Genomic DNA, 17,537 nt, shown 5'->3' with positions numbered 1-17,537 from the left:
GGTCTGGTATTGGGAGTGACATTTCATTACCTATGAGATTTAATGAAGAAAATATAATTCTTCATATGAAAGTCATGCAATGAAATGTGTTTTGCTAAATTTTAATAGCAGCAATAGTGATTGTTCCTGTTGAATGACTGAAAATGCTGTTGTTGGTTTTACTGTATTTTCAAGCTGTTATTCTGACAGTTGTTTTCTTTTTCAAAGGCGAGTAAAGTTACACAGAAGAGTTTGCTGAATGCTTTGTTCCTTCTCTCACTGGATATGTCCTTCTCCTTGGAATACCCAAGCGTGCATGAATCCGTTGCAGCCTATCTGGAGCAGATGAATACTGAGAACTACAGTATTTATAAGCAAGTTTCAGAAGCTGTATATTCGATTGAGTGCACCTGTAGCTTCATGGCTGAAGTTCATAAGGAGGTGTGAAACTTTTTTATATAAAATATTTCCTGTAGGGAAATTTCTTTCCTCTCTTCATTTTCTCTCTGGTAAAAATTAAAGTCTAGCATGACAGAGGAAAATCTCCAAGTATGAGGATTCTGTATGATGCAAGGTGTAGTTAATTTATATTTGTTTTCATTAATATTAGTCATGATGTTGGTAAAAAAATCTTTTCCAAAGTCAAAACAAAGAAATAAACAATTGGAAATTGGAAAAAGGCACACGATCTCTTATGGGCAAAGAAAGAAGCAGCAGCAAATACTTTGCTGATTTATACAAACTTATAAATGTATATAAGTGTATATCTTTATATATAATACATATTTATATAACACACTATTTATTTTATAGATATTAAAAGATATAAATTATATAGATTTTCATATATGACTTTTAATACACACACACATATATATGTAATATAGTGTGGTGTAAGTGTGTTGTCCAGGAGTTAAATGTATCATTCAGAAAATTTTTAATCCCAAATACTTCGGGAGTTGCAGCTTTAATAAACAACTACTAGACTGGCTGAGATATTTGAGATTTTATAAAGACAACTGCTTTATTATTTAAAAGATTTGAGCACAGTACTGAAATACTCTTCTCCGTTATCCAAATGGATAAACGATTTTGCACAATACTGGTTCCATTGATATTAGAATAAATTAATAACATACAGAATATAAATACAGTGCTGTCTTAAATCACAGTTAATCTATCCTTTGTCTAGGCAGATTCTGAAGTTAATAGAAGCAATACTTTGCTCATAAAATGCTCATTACAATGAAGTGAACTCCATTAAATTTAAATGGCTCATGTTTAATGTATTGGTAGCCAAATATGATGAAGACATATGTACTTAAATTTTAAAAAAATCTAACTTGCTCTTTCATAGTGATATGTTAAAAGTTTAATAGTTAAATCTTTTATTGTACTCCTCTCACATAAAATGCATATTGATAAAAAATAGTAATTTAAATAGTGTTACAGTGTTCATGCTGTGAAATGTTAGACATACATTATTCCTACTGAGTTTAATAGAAGTTTATTTGGACTCAGCAGCTGAAGGGCTTTCAGCTCCCCAAATCAGTTCTAAATTTTTTTATTGTTGTTGAAGTGTATTGAATTAGTTAATTATAAACTTCTCAGTGAAAGACTGAACAAAAACCTACTTAGTGTTTAATTATGATAAATTCATAAAGATTATGCAGTAATACTGGATATTTTAATTTACTAATTTTGTTAGTTTCATTCTTTCTCTTCATTTTGCTTCACAGGGGAACAAGAATCTTTCTGAATTACTAGAATTGGCAGATCAGGCTTTGACTAGTCTACCCTTCCACCTACACTTTCCCTTGCTTCAAGAATGCATTCACATATGCTCAAATATGTGAGTACATTGCTATTTAAAACTTTGCTTGAGAAACATGATTTTTTTTTTTTCTTTTGTGGGTAAGGTTTCTTCAATAGGAGCTCACTTCTTTATTCCTTGTAGGAACAATTATTTTCTTTTATCAGTCTCTTCTACCTGATTTGTGCCATTCCGTGGTGGATTTCTTGAAAACTAAATTTCAGTTGCTAAAAACTTAATGTTATATTCTATGTACAGGCTTTTATGATTTTGTATATAAAGTATGTGATTTATAAGGAAACAGTCTTCAACACTTTGATTTGTCTTTCAAACTTCTTGAAAATCCTTTGCCCTGAGTGTAATTGTGTAACTTACTTTTATTTTACTTTTAGAAATCCAAAGGGCTTATTTTATTGTCAATGCTTTATATTACAATATGGCATCTCATTTATTAAACAGCATATTTTTATTGCTTTTTCGATTTTTCCATGTCTAGTTAGAGAATAAGTTACCTTATGGTGCCTGGAAAAGTTCTTGAACAACAAAATTTTAATTTTATACTGATTCAGAACTTGACTTTAGGGATGCAGAAGACTGCATTTAAGGCTCTCCAGTAAGTGATTTTAAATTATGAAATGGCAAAATGTTTTTCAGTGTTCTAGTGCTTTTAGAATTGGTTATTGTTTAATTACCATTTCAGGCAGTAGGAAATTCAATTTTTTAACTAACATCAATTCACTTCTTGACAGTGAGATGGACTTTAACCTTGATAAAGAAAAAATCCTAAAAGCACAGGTGTTTTTAATAATCATAAATATGATCAAAGGTGTCTACTGAAGCCCAATAAAATTTTATGTTTTCAGATGAACATCTGTGTTTGTCAGGCACTTAATTTTGATGAGTTTTGAAAAACTATGGTCTTTGATTACCTACACACTTAAAAGAATAAACATATACAAACTTAAAGATTGATACTATGATTTTGGCAAATATGTCGTGATCTCTGAGCTTTTTACTGTTTTTCAGAATGTATACCATTGCATGAAGTATTTTTCAGAGATTATGCTGAAATTTAACAAGAAAATTTTTCTAGGCATCTTTAGGTACTGTAAAATAAATTAGTTAAATTAACTATTTTTCATTTTTAGTTGGAAATCTGCTGAGGCCAGCTCATTGCTTCAGGCGGAGAGTCAGAAGTTGCTTCTCCATCTATTGTCTTATCCTTTACTGAATATAAAAGCTGAAGCCTATCGTTGCTGTTTGGAAGTGGTTAAGGTTTGAATGAATGCTTACTTAACACTCTTGATGTTACACCCAGTAATGCATGTTATATGGTTTTTGTCATTTAGAAGCATTTTTAAGACAAATTCTGTTTTAATTTTTAATACAAATTCTGTTATATGCTGAAAAATCAGCATAGGCCTGGGTTTGCAGTTCACTGTTAACATTCTTGGTATTAAATCTCCTTGCTTAGGTTAGACATCACTTAAAAAGAATATGTAAAGAACATGTAAATCCTTTTATATACTCCTAATGTTGTGTGTTGTTTTGTTTTCTTTGGAGTTTTTGCCCTGTTTTGGAGCCATGTTGTGTGTGTCTTGGTTTTTTTTACATGGGTTTTTTGTCATGGCCTTAGTTTTTTGTAATGATAGCCTGAGGGATAAAGAGTACGAACTTCCTAAAAGTATGGCTGTACCCTATGCTGGGAATGGCAGTGTCATATTTATCGGGTCATTTTAGGTATTCAGTTCTCTTGGCTCACAAAATAAAAGTAATTTTTGTATTTTGATATAATACTTGATTGAAACTTTTATTTTCTATAAGGGACACAATGTACCCTAGTGTGCTTGTAACATGATCCACTAATGTATAAATATGCTGGAGCGTGTCTCTTTAAAAAGAACCCCTATCTCTACTGAATGACACTTGCCTCTTCTTGTGAGATTTTTACCAGCCTATTTTAGGTTTTTCTTATTTAAATGTAATGCCAAAAAGCATACACAGGTTTTCAAATTTTTTATCACAATTATTCAAAATAAAACCAAAATTATTTTCTGTTTCTTAGTCCTGTGTAATAACAGGGCTTTTCAATCAGTGTTCCAAAGAGATTGTGTTTCTTCCAGGACTGTCACGTTTAGCTTTCAGAACTAGTCTTCCAAAGTGCATGGAGAAAGTCTTTTGCTGCCTGACAACTTTAGGCTGCCTATAAAACAAGATGTGGTAGTGGAGACTGTCTTGAATTTTTAAACTAACTAACTTTATTTTTTACTGAAGGACTGTTTAGGTATTCATAATATTGCGAAGTCCGTGCCTTCGATCTGTCAGGGAGTACATTTTCTTCTACACCCTAAAGTGCTGTATGAAATCTGTACATTCGGCCTTCAGGAGGAGAAGAGTGAGGTACTGTGTTTGCTAGCTGCAGCTGTAAGTTGTTGTGCGTGCAGAGTAGGTGTTGGTATTCTCCATAGCAGCGTAATGCTTACCTGAAGTTGTGACTAAATACAGTTTCTTACATACAGTAAAGCTATACAATTAGTAAGATTGTAGTAAAGGGAAGCTTTTTGGGTTTTTTTACAATGAATTCAGAGGCAAGATAATATTATGTGCATAGGATGCTATTAGCTGTAACAGAGACCAATGAAAAATAAAATAAGTTATGTTTTTTACTTTTTTCCTGTAATATATGCAGCCCTAGTAAAAAGTGTGTATGAGGAAAAAGTATGTATGGTACTTCACATTTATGGGAAACATAAATTTTTAAGTCTCAAGTCTTTTTAAAAGTGATGTAACCTCTGAAATAGTTGAGGAACAAAAAGACACTTTAAATCTGCAAATTTTTGCTAAAAAATTATATTTCACCACCACAAACATCTGTATTTAAATATAGTTTTCTGAGTATTATAGAAGTGTTTTATGAAGTTATAGAATAGGACCAAATTTCCATTTATATGCATGACCGATTAACATATGTCCGCTATTTCCTAGACTGCAGAGGTGAGTAGGGAGTTGTGAGAGGAGGATAAAGTCACTTATGTTCTTCATAACAACTCCTTTTTAGCTGATCTGTGACATCCTACAGTCAGAAAGAACATTCACTAACAAATTATTTATATATTTTTAGCTTCCCTTCTGGATTGAGATTTATTTTTTTAATTTAGTATTATGCACAGTTCTATTTAGAAGTTTTTATTTTTTTTAGATATGAGCATTTTAAAGAGAGAAGTAAAAATATCTTGGAGAATGTGCTATGTGTTTATGCTTTGTATGTAATTTATCTTTTGGAAGGAAAGCATTTATTTTGACTACTCCATTGGATATCTTATTAAAAAGACTGACAGTTTTCTCTATTAGTGGTTGGTCAAGCAAAAGAAATAGATTTCAATTGATGCTGAATTTAAAAAATCAGATACTGCCTATTTACAGTTTTGTCACATTTTGTTCTCTACCTTGTAATGCATTTTTCTTATTCTTCTAACAAAATAGATAATGAAAATATCCAAATATTTTTTAATTTATTTTACTTCTTGCCATGTAACTGCTACTTAGTTTTCATAAAGCATCAGTTTCATCTTTTAGGCATGTGACAATGAGGAAAAAAATGAGAGAAATGAGAAGAACCTTGTATTTCAAGGTTAGGCTTGATATTGGCTATATGATTTTATAAAGACAGTCTTTCTCTAAGGATAGGCTAGAGTGATATTATTAAAGGCTGTCCTTGTTTTCTGGGGTGAGAGGATTTTTAGCTGTGGCATAAAATGCAGGGTTTTAGCTGCTAAAGGTAGGTCGTTTTACACAGTGTAAGAAAGAGTTACTTCTGATAAGCTGGGTTTTTTCCTATGTTCCCACTGCAGTAATAATTTTAGTTTGTAAATAATATCGCAAATTATGCAGATTCCATTCTGGATACATTAATGCAGTGTAAGTGCTGTATCATATAACTTTTTTGGTTTTGATAGTGAGCATCAGCTGAATTATGATACAGTTTGAAATATTTGGTAGCCTTCTCATTTTGACTCTTTGCCTCAGGAAAGTGAAATGACCACATAACAGGCTTTAGGTCTCTTGTATTTCTGTATCTTCAGAAGCATGTCATAGACTGGGGGTAAAATGCCCCAGAAAGGCAAGGTCAGGAAAGAAAAGAAACAGAAATTCCTTTACCTGCAGGATAGAGGGACCAATAGATGTAGAAGTTTAGGTCATGATTTATTTTACTTCAGAAAAGACATGAGTTCTAAGGAGAAATATAGAGTGCTGTTTAGGCAGACCTATTTGTGTGTTTTCTCTTGGAGGCTTTTCTAACAACTTAATATTTAGTGTAACTGACAATTTAAATGTAGCATTCTGCAGTTACAATATTTTGTCCTTGAGACGCTTTTGTGTAACACTTCCAATTCACAGCATTGGCAAACTGACTTAGACACATTGGTGGTTGCATTAGTGGTTTGGGTTTTTTTTGTTATTGAGCAGGTGAACTCTACAGCCAAGGCCATTCTGATACATCTGTTGCAAGGACGGTTGATGATGGAGGTATTGACTTGGAACAAGTTCATTGAGGCCCTCTGTCCTGTCATTCCTGTTCTACAGGTATTTCTGAGTGCTTTAATCCAAATTCGATGTATGCAATGGTGTATATCAGGTTAAGTAACAGATAGAAGTAACAGATGGAGAATAGATTAACAGTAACCTACAGACTTGTTGTATCAGATGTCAAATGAAGAAATGTTTTATAGGAGTTCCAATATCAGTAAAAGTTAGTTAGTACATTGAATTTGTAGAGACTTTTTAGCCTGGTATTACTTGTGTATGAAATTTGAAATATTGTAGTACAAATGAGCCAGTGCTGACTGGGGCTTAAAAGGTTTGAAAATATGAGGGGGTATTACAAGTACAGATTAAAGCATTCATGCTTTTTAAAATTCGTTAATAATTACTAGAATGTCCCCCATGTCTTAAATTTGAAAACTGTAGCTTCTCTGTGATGATAGTTTTCTGATCGAACACACACTCAAAAAATAGCAGTCAGTGTAAGCTATATTTTTATTATATTTAGATATTTGGGGTTTTGCTGGATTTATTTCCAGTATTATAGAAGTATTCCTTAAGCCTTAATCTTCATGTTTCCAACAATGTACAAATTTAATTTTCAGTATTTTTACTGTCAGCTTGATCTAAATGGAACATTTGCCTTTCTCAGTTGGATTTTCAGCCTAATTGCTCCATCTGGATATTTTACTGGTTTTTTACTAGTACGTGAAATTTCCTTTTTGTGGTCTGCCCATAGTCTTAGATAAGATATTTTGCTGCATTTGCCTGCTATCTGTTCTTTTGCCTTGTTTCTCTCTTAGCTAATAAATTGAAGTATATGTTTTGTCTTCATTTTCTCCAAAAAGTATCACTCTCTATAATTATACCAACTTACAGTTTCCCTGCTATGTGTTCATTAAATTGCCTCCACCTCAGTATTGCCCTAAGTTGAAAAGGCAGCTTATATAGATTTACTCTGTTTGCAAGTTGCACAAAAATCAAGGCAAAATGTGGAGAAATTGCAAGTAAGATGGGCCATGAAATAGATGGCTCAGAAAGAAAAATATGTAGAGGAAATACATTGAGAACTTGAAAGAGGTAGGAGAGGGGTTACTTCAGAGCTTTCTCAACCAGTCATTAGAGCTTTTTTGTGTTCTTTGCATGTATATCTTACATATGATTAGCATTCAAGATTAAATAGTTGGGGATCTAATATAAGATGTAAGGTAAACATGTGAGAAATTTGTGAGTGGAATTTCCCTCCATTCTGTAGCCTATTGTGGCTTTGTACAATAGATACCAAAGTAGGGTATATCAGTGGTCTCTGTTTACCTGGTACATGGAAAATACATTGTATTTTGCTCTACTTTTAAAATGTTTACAGTGTCATTACTTGACGTAACTGATTCCCTTTTGTCTCTTCGTGTGCTAAAATGCTTTGATGACGATGTGAAAATAGGTAGAATTTAATGTTTTAAAATAATTTTCTTGTAGAGACTAGATTTTATTTATTGAAATGGAAACTGTCCTTACAGAGCAGAATCATATTAACAGATTAAAGGATGAAGCTTTGGGTCAAAGCACTTCTGAGCCATGTAAAGAAATCTTTACTTTTATTTATATACAGGATCATTTATTAATTTTTAAAATTACTTTCACAGAGGAATATTCATCTGCAGAATTTGAATGTTTTCTTAAAAATAACCTCATAGGTATTTTTTGGGGTTTTTTATGTTGCTCCTTCCACACCCTCCCTTAGCCCCTAAAATAGAATTAATTACATTGTCTAATTTGCAAAGTTAGTGAGCAGATTTTTATCCTTTTGGAAATTCTTGTTTGCTGTTTGTTTCTCTTAGGGTTATGCTGACACAAAAGATACCTTGGGTAAATGCATCCTCTCTTTGAGTGAAACAACCTCTGACAAAGGAGAGGGCATTCTCCCGAGAGCCTCCAGACTACAGGCTGCTCTGCGCCTTCTCTTCTCAAAAAAGCAGCAGTAAGTAATGCTTTGTAGTGTTGCAGCACATCTTCTCATGTTGATGACAGCAATGTCTTCTCCTAAATGTTATGCTGTGTCTTGATTTGAAAGGCTGGTTAATCAATACTGAGTGTTTTACTTCCACTCCATATTATAAACTAATTAATTTCTAATTATTCAGCTACAGTTTTCCAGTATGAGGGCTTTATATATTTACTGTAAGTATTTTTCCCTGTAGGGTTCGTTCTGTAGCAGCTAAACATTTAGCATTCCATCTTCTGAATGAAGAAGGGGCAAACCTGAAACGCCCATGTCTGGATGGTAATGTCCTTTCCAACATCTCAAACTTATTTATTATAGAAGGAGCTATGGAGCTAAAATTGGGTGATAAAATGAACTCAATAATTAAGGTTAGTAAATTCTGTCTAAATTTTGCTCTTCTATCTGTCCAGTCTCTGAAGTTTTCACTTGCAGGAGGTTGCAATATTTCATACAAATTGCCTTGCTTCGTAAAAAGAAATCTGTTGATGTATTCTTTCTGTGTGCACTGAAATAGTAGTTCTTATGCTACCACTTGCAACACTGAGTAAAAATCCTTTGTGTTTTTCTTTCCTTCTTTGCAGAAAAGATTTCAGTGCAGGGAACACAGGCCTGCTCTGTTTATAACAATTTCATTCTGCGTGGATAGAGTCGGACTTTTTTCTCATGTATTTTTTCCCCAGAAAAACAGATTTTACTAAATCGTGCAGAAATAATTTTTAATATGAAATGTTTTAAAACAGATTGCAAACTTAAACTTGTGTTTACTTAATATTGCTGCCATTGCAAAGTGTAAAGCAAATCATGAGTGTATGACTCAAGGAAATACATCTCTTTTTTTTCTTTCTGTTTTCTCATCTCCCCTCCATTCTCCTTTCTTCCTTCCCCTCAATAAGTTCAGATTAATAATATGATAATCAAATGCTTAGGTGCTTGACCTTATTGTCATTAAAAAAGTCAGTCTCCTTTACAGACCTAAAAGTGTGTTCTAGCGTTTCTGTATAGTTAAGATTTCTGTAGTCCTGTATAAAATAAGCACTATTTCTTAGAAGTCTGCAGCTATGATGCACTGGAAACTGTTTGATTTTCATATTCCACTGAGGTTATTAGAGATTTGCAAAAAGATTATAACCTAATCCATTCCTCTTACACATATGTGAGCTCTAATCAAATACATTCTAATAAGGAATTTAGATGGTTTTGTTTTCTACTTCCTGTTAGGAAATTTGACTGGTTACCTTGCTTTATGAAAGCATACTGGATGCAAGTATAATATTGTTTTACTTTTAGGCAGAAACTGTTGAAAAGCTGTACGATATCTTGACTTCTGATGCTGTTGACCTAGTTTTACGGAAGTCTGCAGCTGAGCAGCTGGTTGTTATTTTAGAAGGTAAAATTCTTCAGAAGATTTGTATTCATGTGCTGGTCATTTGTGAGCTTGGAGTTTTGCTAGGTTATCTGTATGCTTGTGGTAAGGGTAGTCTTTGTAATTTTTATTTCATGCCTTTTGGTAGAAAGAAGTGATTGAATTACAATGCAAGCAAGCAACCTTAGAGCATTATTTCACTTGGTGCATAACTGTAGAGTTTCAAACCTTGATGTTTTTACTCTGTATACTCAAACTCTGATTCAATAAGATTTTCTTCAAGGAATTTGAATTCTAATGAGAGAATGTAAGTTCTTTGCCATGGGAATGTGAAATCTTAGATAGTGGTATATTAGCAATAGTATTAGTATTACTGTCAGAAACATTACCACAAAAATGCGGAAGTATATCTACTTTTTCTCAAAATACATTTACTTATGACTGCAAAATTTTTCAGATGTTTCAAAATTGAAACAAAGCATAGGATGACATTGTGAAGGAAAAGATGCATTTTTATCAGGACAAATTTCATATGAAGGATCACTTTTTAGTTATTAAAAAACAAACAAACCAACCAATTCTGAAGACATACCTTTTTGTCGTTTATATTGTTGAATATTCTTAAGCCAGTAACTCTAAAGGGTGATACCAGTTGAAAATACACTCATGGTGATTAAGTAAATACCATTTTCAATTCCGTATTAAACTGTTAAGGTCTTATAAAATATTAGAAGTGACATCCTTGTTTGACTAAAATTGAGTTGCTGGGATTACTGTAATTCTTCAATGTAAAATTCTTGTGGGAATTCATGTAATGTATTTAAGAATCTAGTGTTCAAGCAGCTGCTATAGTCAGATAAAGAAATTTTGAGGAGGCTTGCCTTGCTTGAGATCTGTACTACTGTTGATTGACTAGCAATATTAGAAACTTATTCTAGACAGCAAGAGTTTGTAATCTTACACAAAGTTTAATATTAATATTGTTTAATATTAAATGTTTGTGGAACCAGTTGTCCTTACTATCTCTGGCTTTTCCTGCAGATACCAAAATGCATGATGTCGTGAAAAAGTTGGGTGTGATAGAAAAGATACTAGCCTACCTTAATGAATGTGTACACGTGGATGGCAAGGTAAAAGTATTGTTAGACGTTCTTCTGCAAGCATTGCACAGCATGACAGTAGTAGAGTCTGCAACACTGGTCTTTGTGCATTAATGCTGTACTGAATACAAATGTTTAATAACAGTTAAATTTGCAATATGTATTTTGTTCTGGTTTTGATAATGCTGAGATTCTCTTAAATAGAGAAGGTTGGTTTGCCTACTTGTGAGAAGGGTTAGCCAGAGAATTGCGTATAGTGAGATTCTATAGAGTACCAAAACTTCCCTGAAAGCTTTCTCAGTAGGGGTCAATAAACATTTTAATGACCTTAAAAAAAAAGCATTCTGTATAATTGTCCCTAAACTTAAATTCTGAAGTAATTTATAATTAAAAATGAGATGTAATTGTATGACGTTATTGTAAATGTGTGAGATCGAATTTAAGGTATAAATAATATTTTGACCACTAGAAGATCACCAGGGAGGGTCTCTTGTTGTAGGTGATGGAGCTTTCTGTTTTTGTAATATGGGTAATCTGATGCTTGACTTTTTCTGGAATTCATTCTTTGAAATCATTTCATGCAAGCATATTTAGGCTAGAAGGTGCTCAGTGTGGGGGATAAAGTTTTTTGGCTTTCTTGCATAATACTGTTACTACATTCCAGCTGTCCAAACCTTGAGTTAATTTAAGAAACCATGAGAGTTTTTGTGTAGCAATTACTTTTTTTCCCCAAAAGTGTACAAGAGAAAAGAACTGCTTGATACTTAGTGGAATTACGTTTTTTTTCTTTTGTCAAACTAATGAAAATTACATTCTTCTTCAGTAATGGCATTTTTTTCCCCCCAGATTATCAGTATCTAAGATTATTTTATCTCTATAGCATTAAAGAATGTCTTGTCCAATTTATGATAGCTTGTATAGAAGTACTTCAGTAAACTGTTCTAATACAGTTTAAGAAATTGAAATATTAGATTCCTCAGGTTTTTACATGTGGGGTTTTTTTAATGTCAATTTTATAGTATCTTTTTTTCTTTAGAGAGAAAGTAATACAACTGTTGGTTTGGGTAGTGAGTAAATATTGCTCAATAATACAGAAAGACAATAATGAAGAATATATTGCTGTAAGCAGATCCTTCATAATCAAGTAAGAGTCTAGGATGAACTTAAAATTAATATTTTTAGCCCTTCATAAAATTCAGCTTAATCTTGGGAGGGCTCAGGCAACAACTCTCTAGGGCCTGTGACATTATGATTCTATCCTGAGGGAATCTAGTCCAGATTCTTGGTTCTCCCCTTGGATGACTTTTCTATATTTCATCGTAAAGTCAGTAGCAAAGAAAAACAAAAAATCTTACACGTTCTTAGAAAAATGGCTACTGAGAAAAGAAAATGAAAGAAGCAGTAGAAATAAAAATCAGCACCTAAATAAGGCTTTGTATATAACTGTGCAAAAGATTCTTTCCATACTAAGTAAGTAGGGCTTTTGTTTATGCAGTGTGAAACTAAAATGTATTTACTGATGGTATTTACAAATTTTAAAGGCAGAAATCCATAGGTAAAGATACTGTGAAAAAAATACTCTCTTCTTAGGAGCTGTGACTTTGGTTGTATTTTTGGCCATTCACTGATAATTTAACTTTTAGCCAACTTATTTCTGTTCTCATGATCTGATGGGCTGGGACCCAGAAAATTAATGTTATGTAATAAACTATTTGTATTTTTAAAAAATAAATAAACGTAGATGGTTATAAATACTTAGTGTTTTTTTAAATCCTTCAGCTTACAGATGTCCTTAAAATTGTATAATTTGAAAGCAAATATTATAATTATGTTATGAAGCTGGAGACCAATAAAATTACCATCAATTAATAATAAAATGAATCAACAAGTAAATAAATATTTTTTAATGAATATGCAGTTTTCATCTGGCTGAAATGTGCTTGTCTAAGGAAGTTCTAGACCTCTGTTTTAGAAATGATGGAATATATTGTTTAATAGTGTGACAGTCTGTGTTAAGTGCATCATAATAAATTATACTGATTTTATTTATTTAATCTTTGTCTCTGTTCCTGCAGCTTATGGAGTCCATAGTGGTACCATGTCTGACACTCCTACGCAAAATTGTGAGTGCTGACCCAGTTGTTCGCCTGTCCCTGGCACAGCAATCTTCCTTGCTACTTTTGCTATTCAGAGGTCAGAATTTTATTTCCACTGTAATACTCCTGTCAAACGATGGTTAGATGTTTAACCAAATATCTTCTCAAGAACTTTGGATCACTTCATGATATCAGATTCTGATAGTTAAAAGATAAATCACTGTGTGCTAGTTTTCCCATGTTGTGGCACGTATTGAAGATGTTAGCAGGAAACTGTGGAAAGCAGTTGCTTCTAACTAGGGTCCTTCTATGTATTATTAAGTATCAGTTTTTTCCTAACACATTTTTAAATGTCTTTATGTTATTCAGTTTCCCTGATACTCCAAAGTGATCGTGCTGTTTTAATTGAAGCTACAGTATTGCTTTGTCTTCTGTTGTTTGATGAAGTAGCAAGAACAGAAACATGGTATGAAAATCCACTTATTTAATAGCATATTCTCTAGACAAATTTTAAGGTTTTAATAGAAATACATTTTTATTATCTCCAGACAAGTTATGCCCCAAACTTTTATAGGTCCAAAATTGAGTATTTGTAGTCCTGATTGTTTCAATAATTGGGTTTCATGCTCTGGAGGCCTACATGGCATATTTTGCACTATGAATACCTTAGTGTATTAATTAAGTTAATTTTAAGTTTATTTTTCAAAAAACCTTGATTGGCCTGTAATCCAAGTTTTCTGTGAATAGAAACTACACAAATCAAATAGCTAGCTGTAGATGTGTTTTTTTAACTTAATTAGCTTTCTTCTGTTGACTTTGGCTTTTAAATGTTCCAGTTGTCTTTAAAGCAACAGACCTTAGCTTCTGATATCTCATTATTTAAAACCTGCATATGCATGAAAAAAATAGGCTTTTAGAATTCACACACATGAAATATACTGAAAATACTTATAATGTGGGTTTTTTTCTCTAACAGAAAAAAGGAAACAAGTATGTGGGGTTTATGTGGGGTTTTTAATGTACAGTGTATCTGCAATAAATATTGCATTTGTGTGCGATTTAAATGTCTTAATATTGCATAATTATGAAGACACATCACTGTTTATTAATACAAATTAATCATCAATGGGCTACTGAAGATCTAGCTAAAGGGAGAAATGCATCTATAGCCAAGTTAATAAGGAGATAACCTGTGTAGCATTAGGAGAAGATCAAATCTTAAAATAGAGCATGGTAACTATGACTTAATCTCTTGCAGGGCTGATTGCATAGCCAATAATAATACTGAGGTACCTCCCTTCAGTTTACCTGTTGCTGTTGTTAGAAGGTATGTGTGGGTGCTGACTGGTTGGTTGGTTCATTGGTTTTGATTGTTTTACAGTTAACTGCTGATTTGCATTTGCTGTCCTTACTGAGGTATGGAAGTGGCAGAATGAAGCGAAACCTTGATCAAAGCATTTTTATGATGATGAGATCAGCATTTTTTAATAGTTTTTTCTCCATGACTTTGTTCTCTGTAAAAGAGTTTCGAAAACTTCATTTGGAAAATTGCAAGTTGGTTGTAATAGAGCATTTGATTTTAAAATGAGCAAACAAAAAAACTCACCAACCACTTCCAAAAATTGTTATTGTTATTTGTGTATTTTTAGGTATCATCTCCCAGTCAGGATCACTGCTCATCATGTAGTTAGCCCTAATACTGTTGTGGTACCACTGTCTTCTGAGTGCTTGGCTATGAAACCTGTGTCAGATATGCTTAAGACAGCTTGGAATCTCTCATGGTACCATGGGATTGAAAACCTGCTGCAGCTGATAAATTATGAGAAGGAAGCAGAAATGTGAGCCATGTTATCTTTTTTTTTAAATCCCAATGTATCTCAATTAAATCAGTGTTTCATGAAGTTTAAATAGGTTTTCAACTTCAAACAGCAGTTCAAGGTGTTACTTGTTTGAGAATGCTGTAATTTAAACATAAAGGATCACATCCCAAGAGGATGAAGGTATGTTGTCACAGCTAATGTTTTACCTAAATTGCCTTTATACGTGAAGTCTAGAGCTTGATCTAACTTTTATTGATGGTCAGGCTAATGCCAAACAATTTTAAATGGGCTCTGTGGCTGTTTTTCTTTATAGTCATTGTGGTTTCTTAAGGAACTGAATCATTTTTCCTACTATGTAGAACCCATCTATAAAGTTGCATGACTTTTTCTAAGTTTTCTTGAAGGCTTAAATTTCAAATAAATATTCTTCTTAATGGTAAAGCTTAGTATTTAGGTATTGTTTTTCCAAAGAGCTCAAAACACCTCATGATTTACGTGTTGTGGTGTTATTTTTGATTTTTAGTTTTTTGTTCGGTGTGGTTTTTTTGAAGGGTTAATGAAGAAAGAATTGGCTAAGAAAAATAACTTTCTGAGGCTATTTCTGCTTTATCTTCTCAACTAAGGGGAAGAAGTAAGCACTCTCTGAAACAGTTTGTAAAGATACTGGCTGTTAATAATTTTTCTCTTTGCCTTTTCAGATTTTTAGACTCTCTGAAACTTTCCATAGAAGACATTCTTATTTTGAAAATAACTCACACGAACTATGGACTGCAGGATTGTCTTAGTTTGATCATTCAGGCAGCATCCCACAAGGATGTTAGAACTGCTCTCACTAGACTTAGCTTCTATGTCCTGAATGACAGACTTGCATTAAAATGCAGTTCTGGGCCTTGTGGAACCACTTTGAAAAGCTTTGTTTGGCAGAAGGCAATGGACAGGTAAGCGTATTGACTATAAGAATCAATTAAAGATTGTTATACTGAAATGGTAACGTTTCTACTTTTCGTATTTTAAATTTAGGGAATTAATTGTCTATGCATCTCTGATTCTGAGATATATGCGTATACATGTACATGTACATGTACATGTACATGTACATATACATATAGAAACTGGGCTGACAGGAACCTTAGGCAGTTGAACAAGGGGAAGTACAGAGTCCTGCGGCTGGGGAGGAGCAAGCCTATGCCTCTGGGGTGAACCAAGCTGGAAAACAACTTTTCAGAAAACGACTGCGGAATCCTGGTGGGATACCAAGGTGAAAATGAACCAGAAGCTTGTCCTTGCAGTAAAAAAGGCAGACATTATCCTGGGCTGCTTTAGGAGGAGCGTTGGCAGCAAGTTGAGGTAGATGATCCTTCCCTTCTATTCAGCACTGGTCTGGAGCTCGGGGTCCAGTTTTGGACTTGCCAGTATAAGAGAGAATCTCTTAGAGCACACAGACTGGAGAGAATCCAGTGAAGCCCCACAAAGGTGGCGAAAGACTGGATTATCTTTCTTTTGAGTAAAGGATGAGAGAGCTGGGACTGATAAATATGGAAGAAAGAAGGCTCAGAGTGAGGATCTTATCAGTTTGTACCAGAAGAGAAGGTGGGGCCAGGCTCTTTCCAGTGGTGTCCAGTGAGAGAAGCAATGGCCATAAACTGAAACACAAGTTTCAGTTGTGTTCCTGTGAACACCAGGAAACACTTTTTACTGTGAAGGTGACCAAACACAGATGGAGGCTGCTCAGAGAGGCTGTAGCATCTCTATCCTTGGAGTTACTCAAAAGCTTCCTGGACACAGTCCTGAGCAACCAGCTGTATGTGTCCCTTCATAAGCAGAGTGGCAAAACCAGGTGACCCCTGCAAGTCCCTTCCATTCTCAAAGATTATTATCTTGCCATTTACATACACGAAACCATCAAATATTTAAAATTCTGTGTTTAAAATAAGGGCTGTTTGAAATGCATAGGTAAGCTTTACTATTATTATCAAATACCAAATTTTAAGAAATTACTAACTTTTTATTTCCTGTCTGTGACCCTGCTCAGATTTCTCTAGATTTTAGTGAAGAGAATTCCATGTTTACTATATGCAAGTATATTTAAAATACACATAAATATTTTGCATAACAATAACAATATTAACATCATCTTATATGTATAATAAGTTATGCAATAGCATATTTGCTATATGTGAGTATATGTAATTTACATATTTACTCTGTATAATTAACATTTGCAGGTGACTCCAGTCCTATTAGCCTGAGATTTTCCATGCTCTTTTAAAGTGCTACAAGTATGAAAGCTTTTATTTGTATTGCAGGTTTCTACAAGTGCTTCCAGCTTCTGTGGAGGATGAAAAACTTCTGGTAGATGTCCTAAGATTTTTAAACAAATTTCTTAGGGAGCAGAAGTCAAATCTGGAGTCAGACCATCTAAAGTGGTTCTTGAAATCATTGCTTAAAAATGTAAGGATGGGTTTGTTGTATATACTTAAATGATTTGATTGACCATATAACTGTACTTGCACACACGTGTGCATACCTGCAGAGCTGCATGAGGGTGTGCTTAGCTACAAATGTACAACCTATGTAACATGCAAGAGCATCCTTTGTCTTACAGAGGATATAAATACAGTCCGCATGCACTTGCATTTTCCCATTTGCAAATACAGTCTAAGAATTTAGGGAAACATGCTAGTGGACTTAATTTCAATTACTTACAGACTACAAGTACTTCAATGTATATCGCTACCCGGGAAGCTTATAAATTTTTTAAAGTATGGCCCATTCAATACATTAATATAAAACCTTAAAGTAATTTGACACAAAGGCTTTCA

General features: G+C 33.5%; 1 protein-coding gene across 7 annotated transcripts in view; it reads left to right on the top strand.

Moving 5' to 3' along the window:
• The window catches only part of RTTN (rotatin), a 79,842-nt gene that overhangs the window by 16,996 nt on the left and 45,309 nt on the right, over positions 1–17,537 (top strand). For 6 of the 7 annotated variants that reach the window (XM_040082551.1, XM_040082569.2, XM_040082576.1 and 3 more), the window contains 15 exons: positions 208–420; positions 1,719–1,831; positions 2,941–3,067; positions 4,067–4,192; positions 6,257–6,376; positions 8,173–8,312; positions 8,533–8,704; positions 9,624–9,723; positions 10,741–10,829; positions 12,875–12,992; positions 13,265–13,361; positions 14,154–14,222; positions 14,545–14,733; positions 15,414–15,653; positions 17,022–17,166. In XM_040082551.1, coding sequence (XP_039938485.1) covers positions 208–420; positions 1,719–1,831; positions 2,941–3,067; positions 4,067–4,192; positions 6,257–6,376; positions 8,173–8,312; positions 8,533–8,704; positions 9,624–9,723; positions 10,741–10,829; positions 12,875–12,992; positions 13,265–13,361; positions 14,154–14,222; positions 14,545–14,733; positions 15,414–15,653; positions 17,022–17,166 — 2,058 coding nt within the window. The remainder of the gene's footprint in view (positions 1–207; positions 421–1,718; positions 1,832–2,940; positions 3,068–4,066; positions 4,193–6,256; positions 6,377–8,172; positions 8,313–8,532; positions 8,705–9,623; positions 9,724–10,740; positions 10,830–12,874; positions 12,993–13,264; positions 13,362–14,153; positions 14,223–14,544; positions 14,734–15,413; positions 15,654–17,021; positions 17,167–17,537) is intronic. The other variant, XM_040082559.2, reaches the window with a different exon arrangement.

Source organism: Hirundo rustica, chromosome 1 (genome assembly GCF_015227805.2).
Source record: "Hirundo rustica isolate bHirRus1 chromosome 1, bHirRus1.pri.v3, whole genome shotgun sequence".
Classification (NCBI taxonomy): Eukaryota; Metazoa; Chordata; class Aves; order Passeriformes; family Hirundinidae; genus Hirundo; species Hirundo rustica.
Note: the sequence above shows the minus strand (reverse complement) of the source record. Positions and strands in the feature narration are given on the sequence as shown.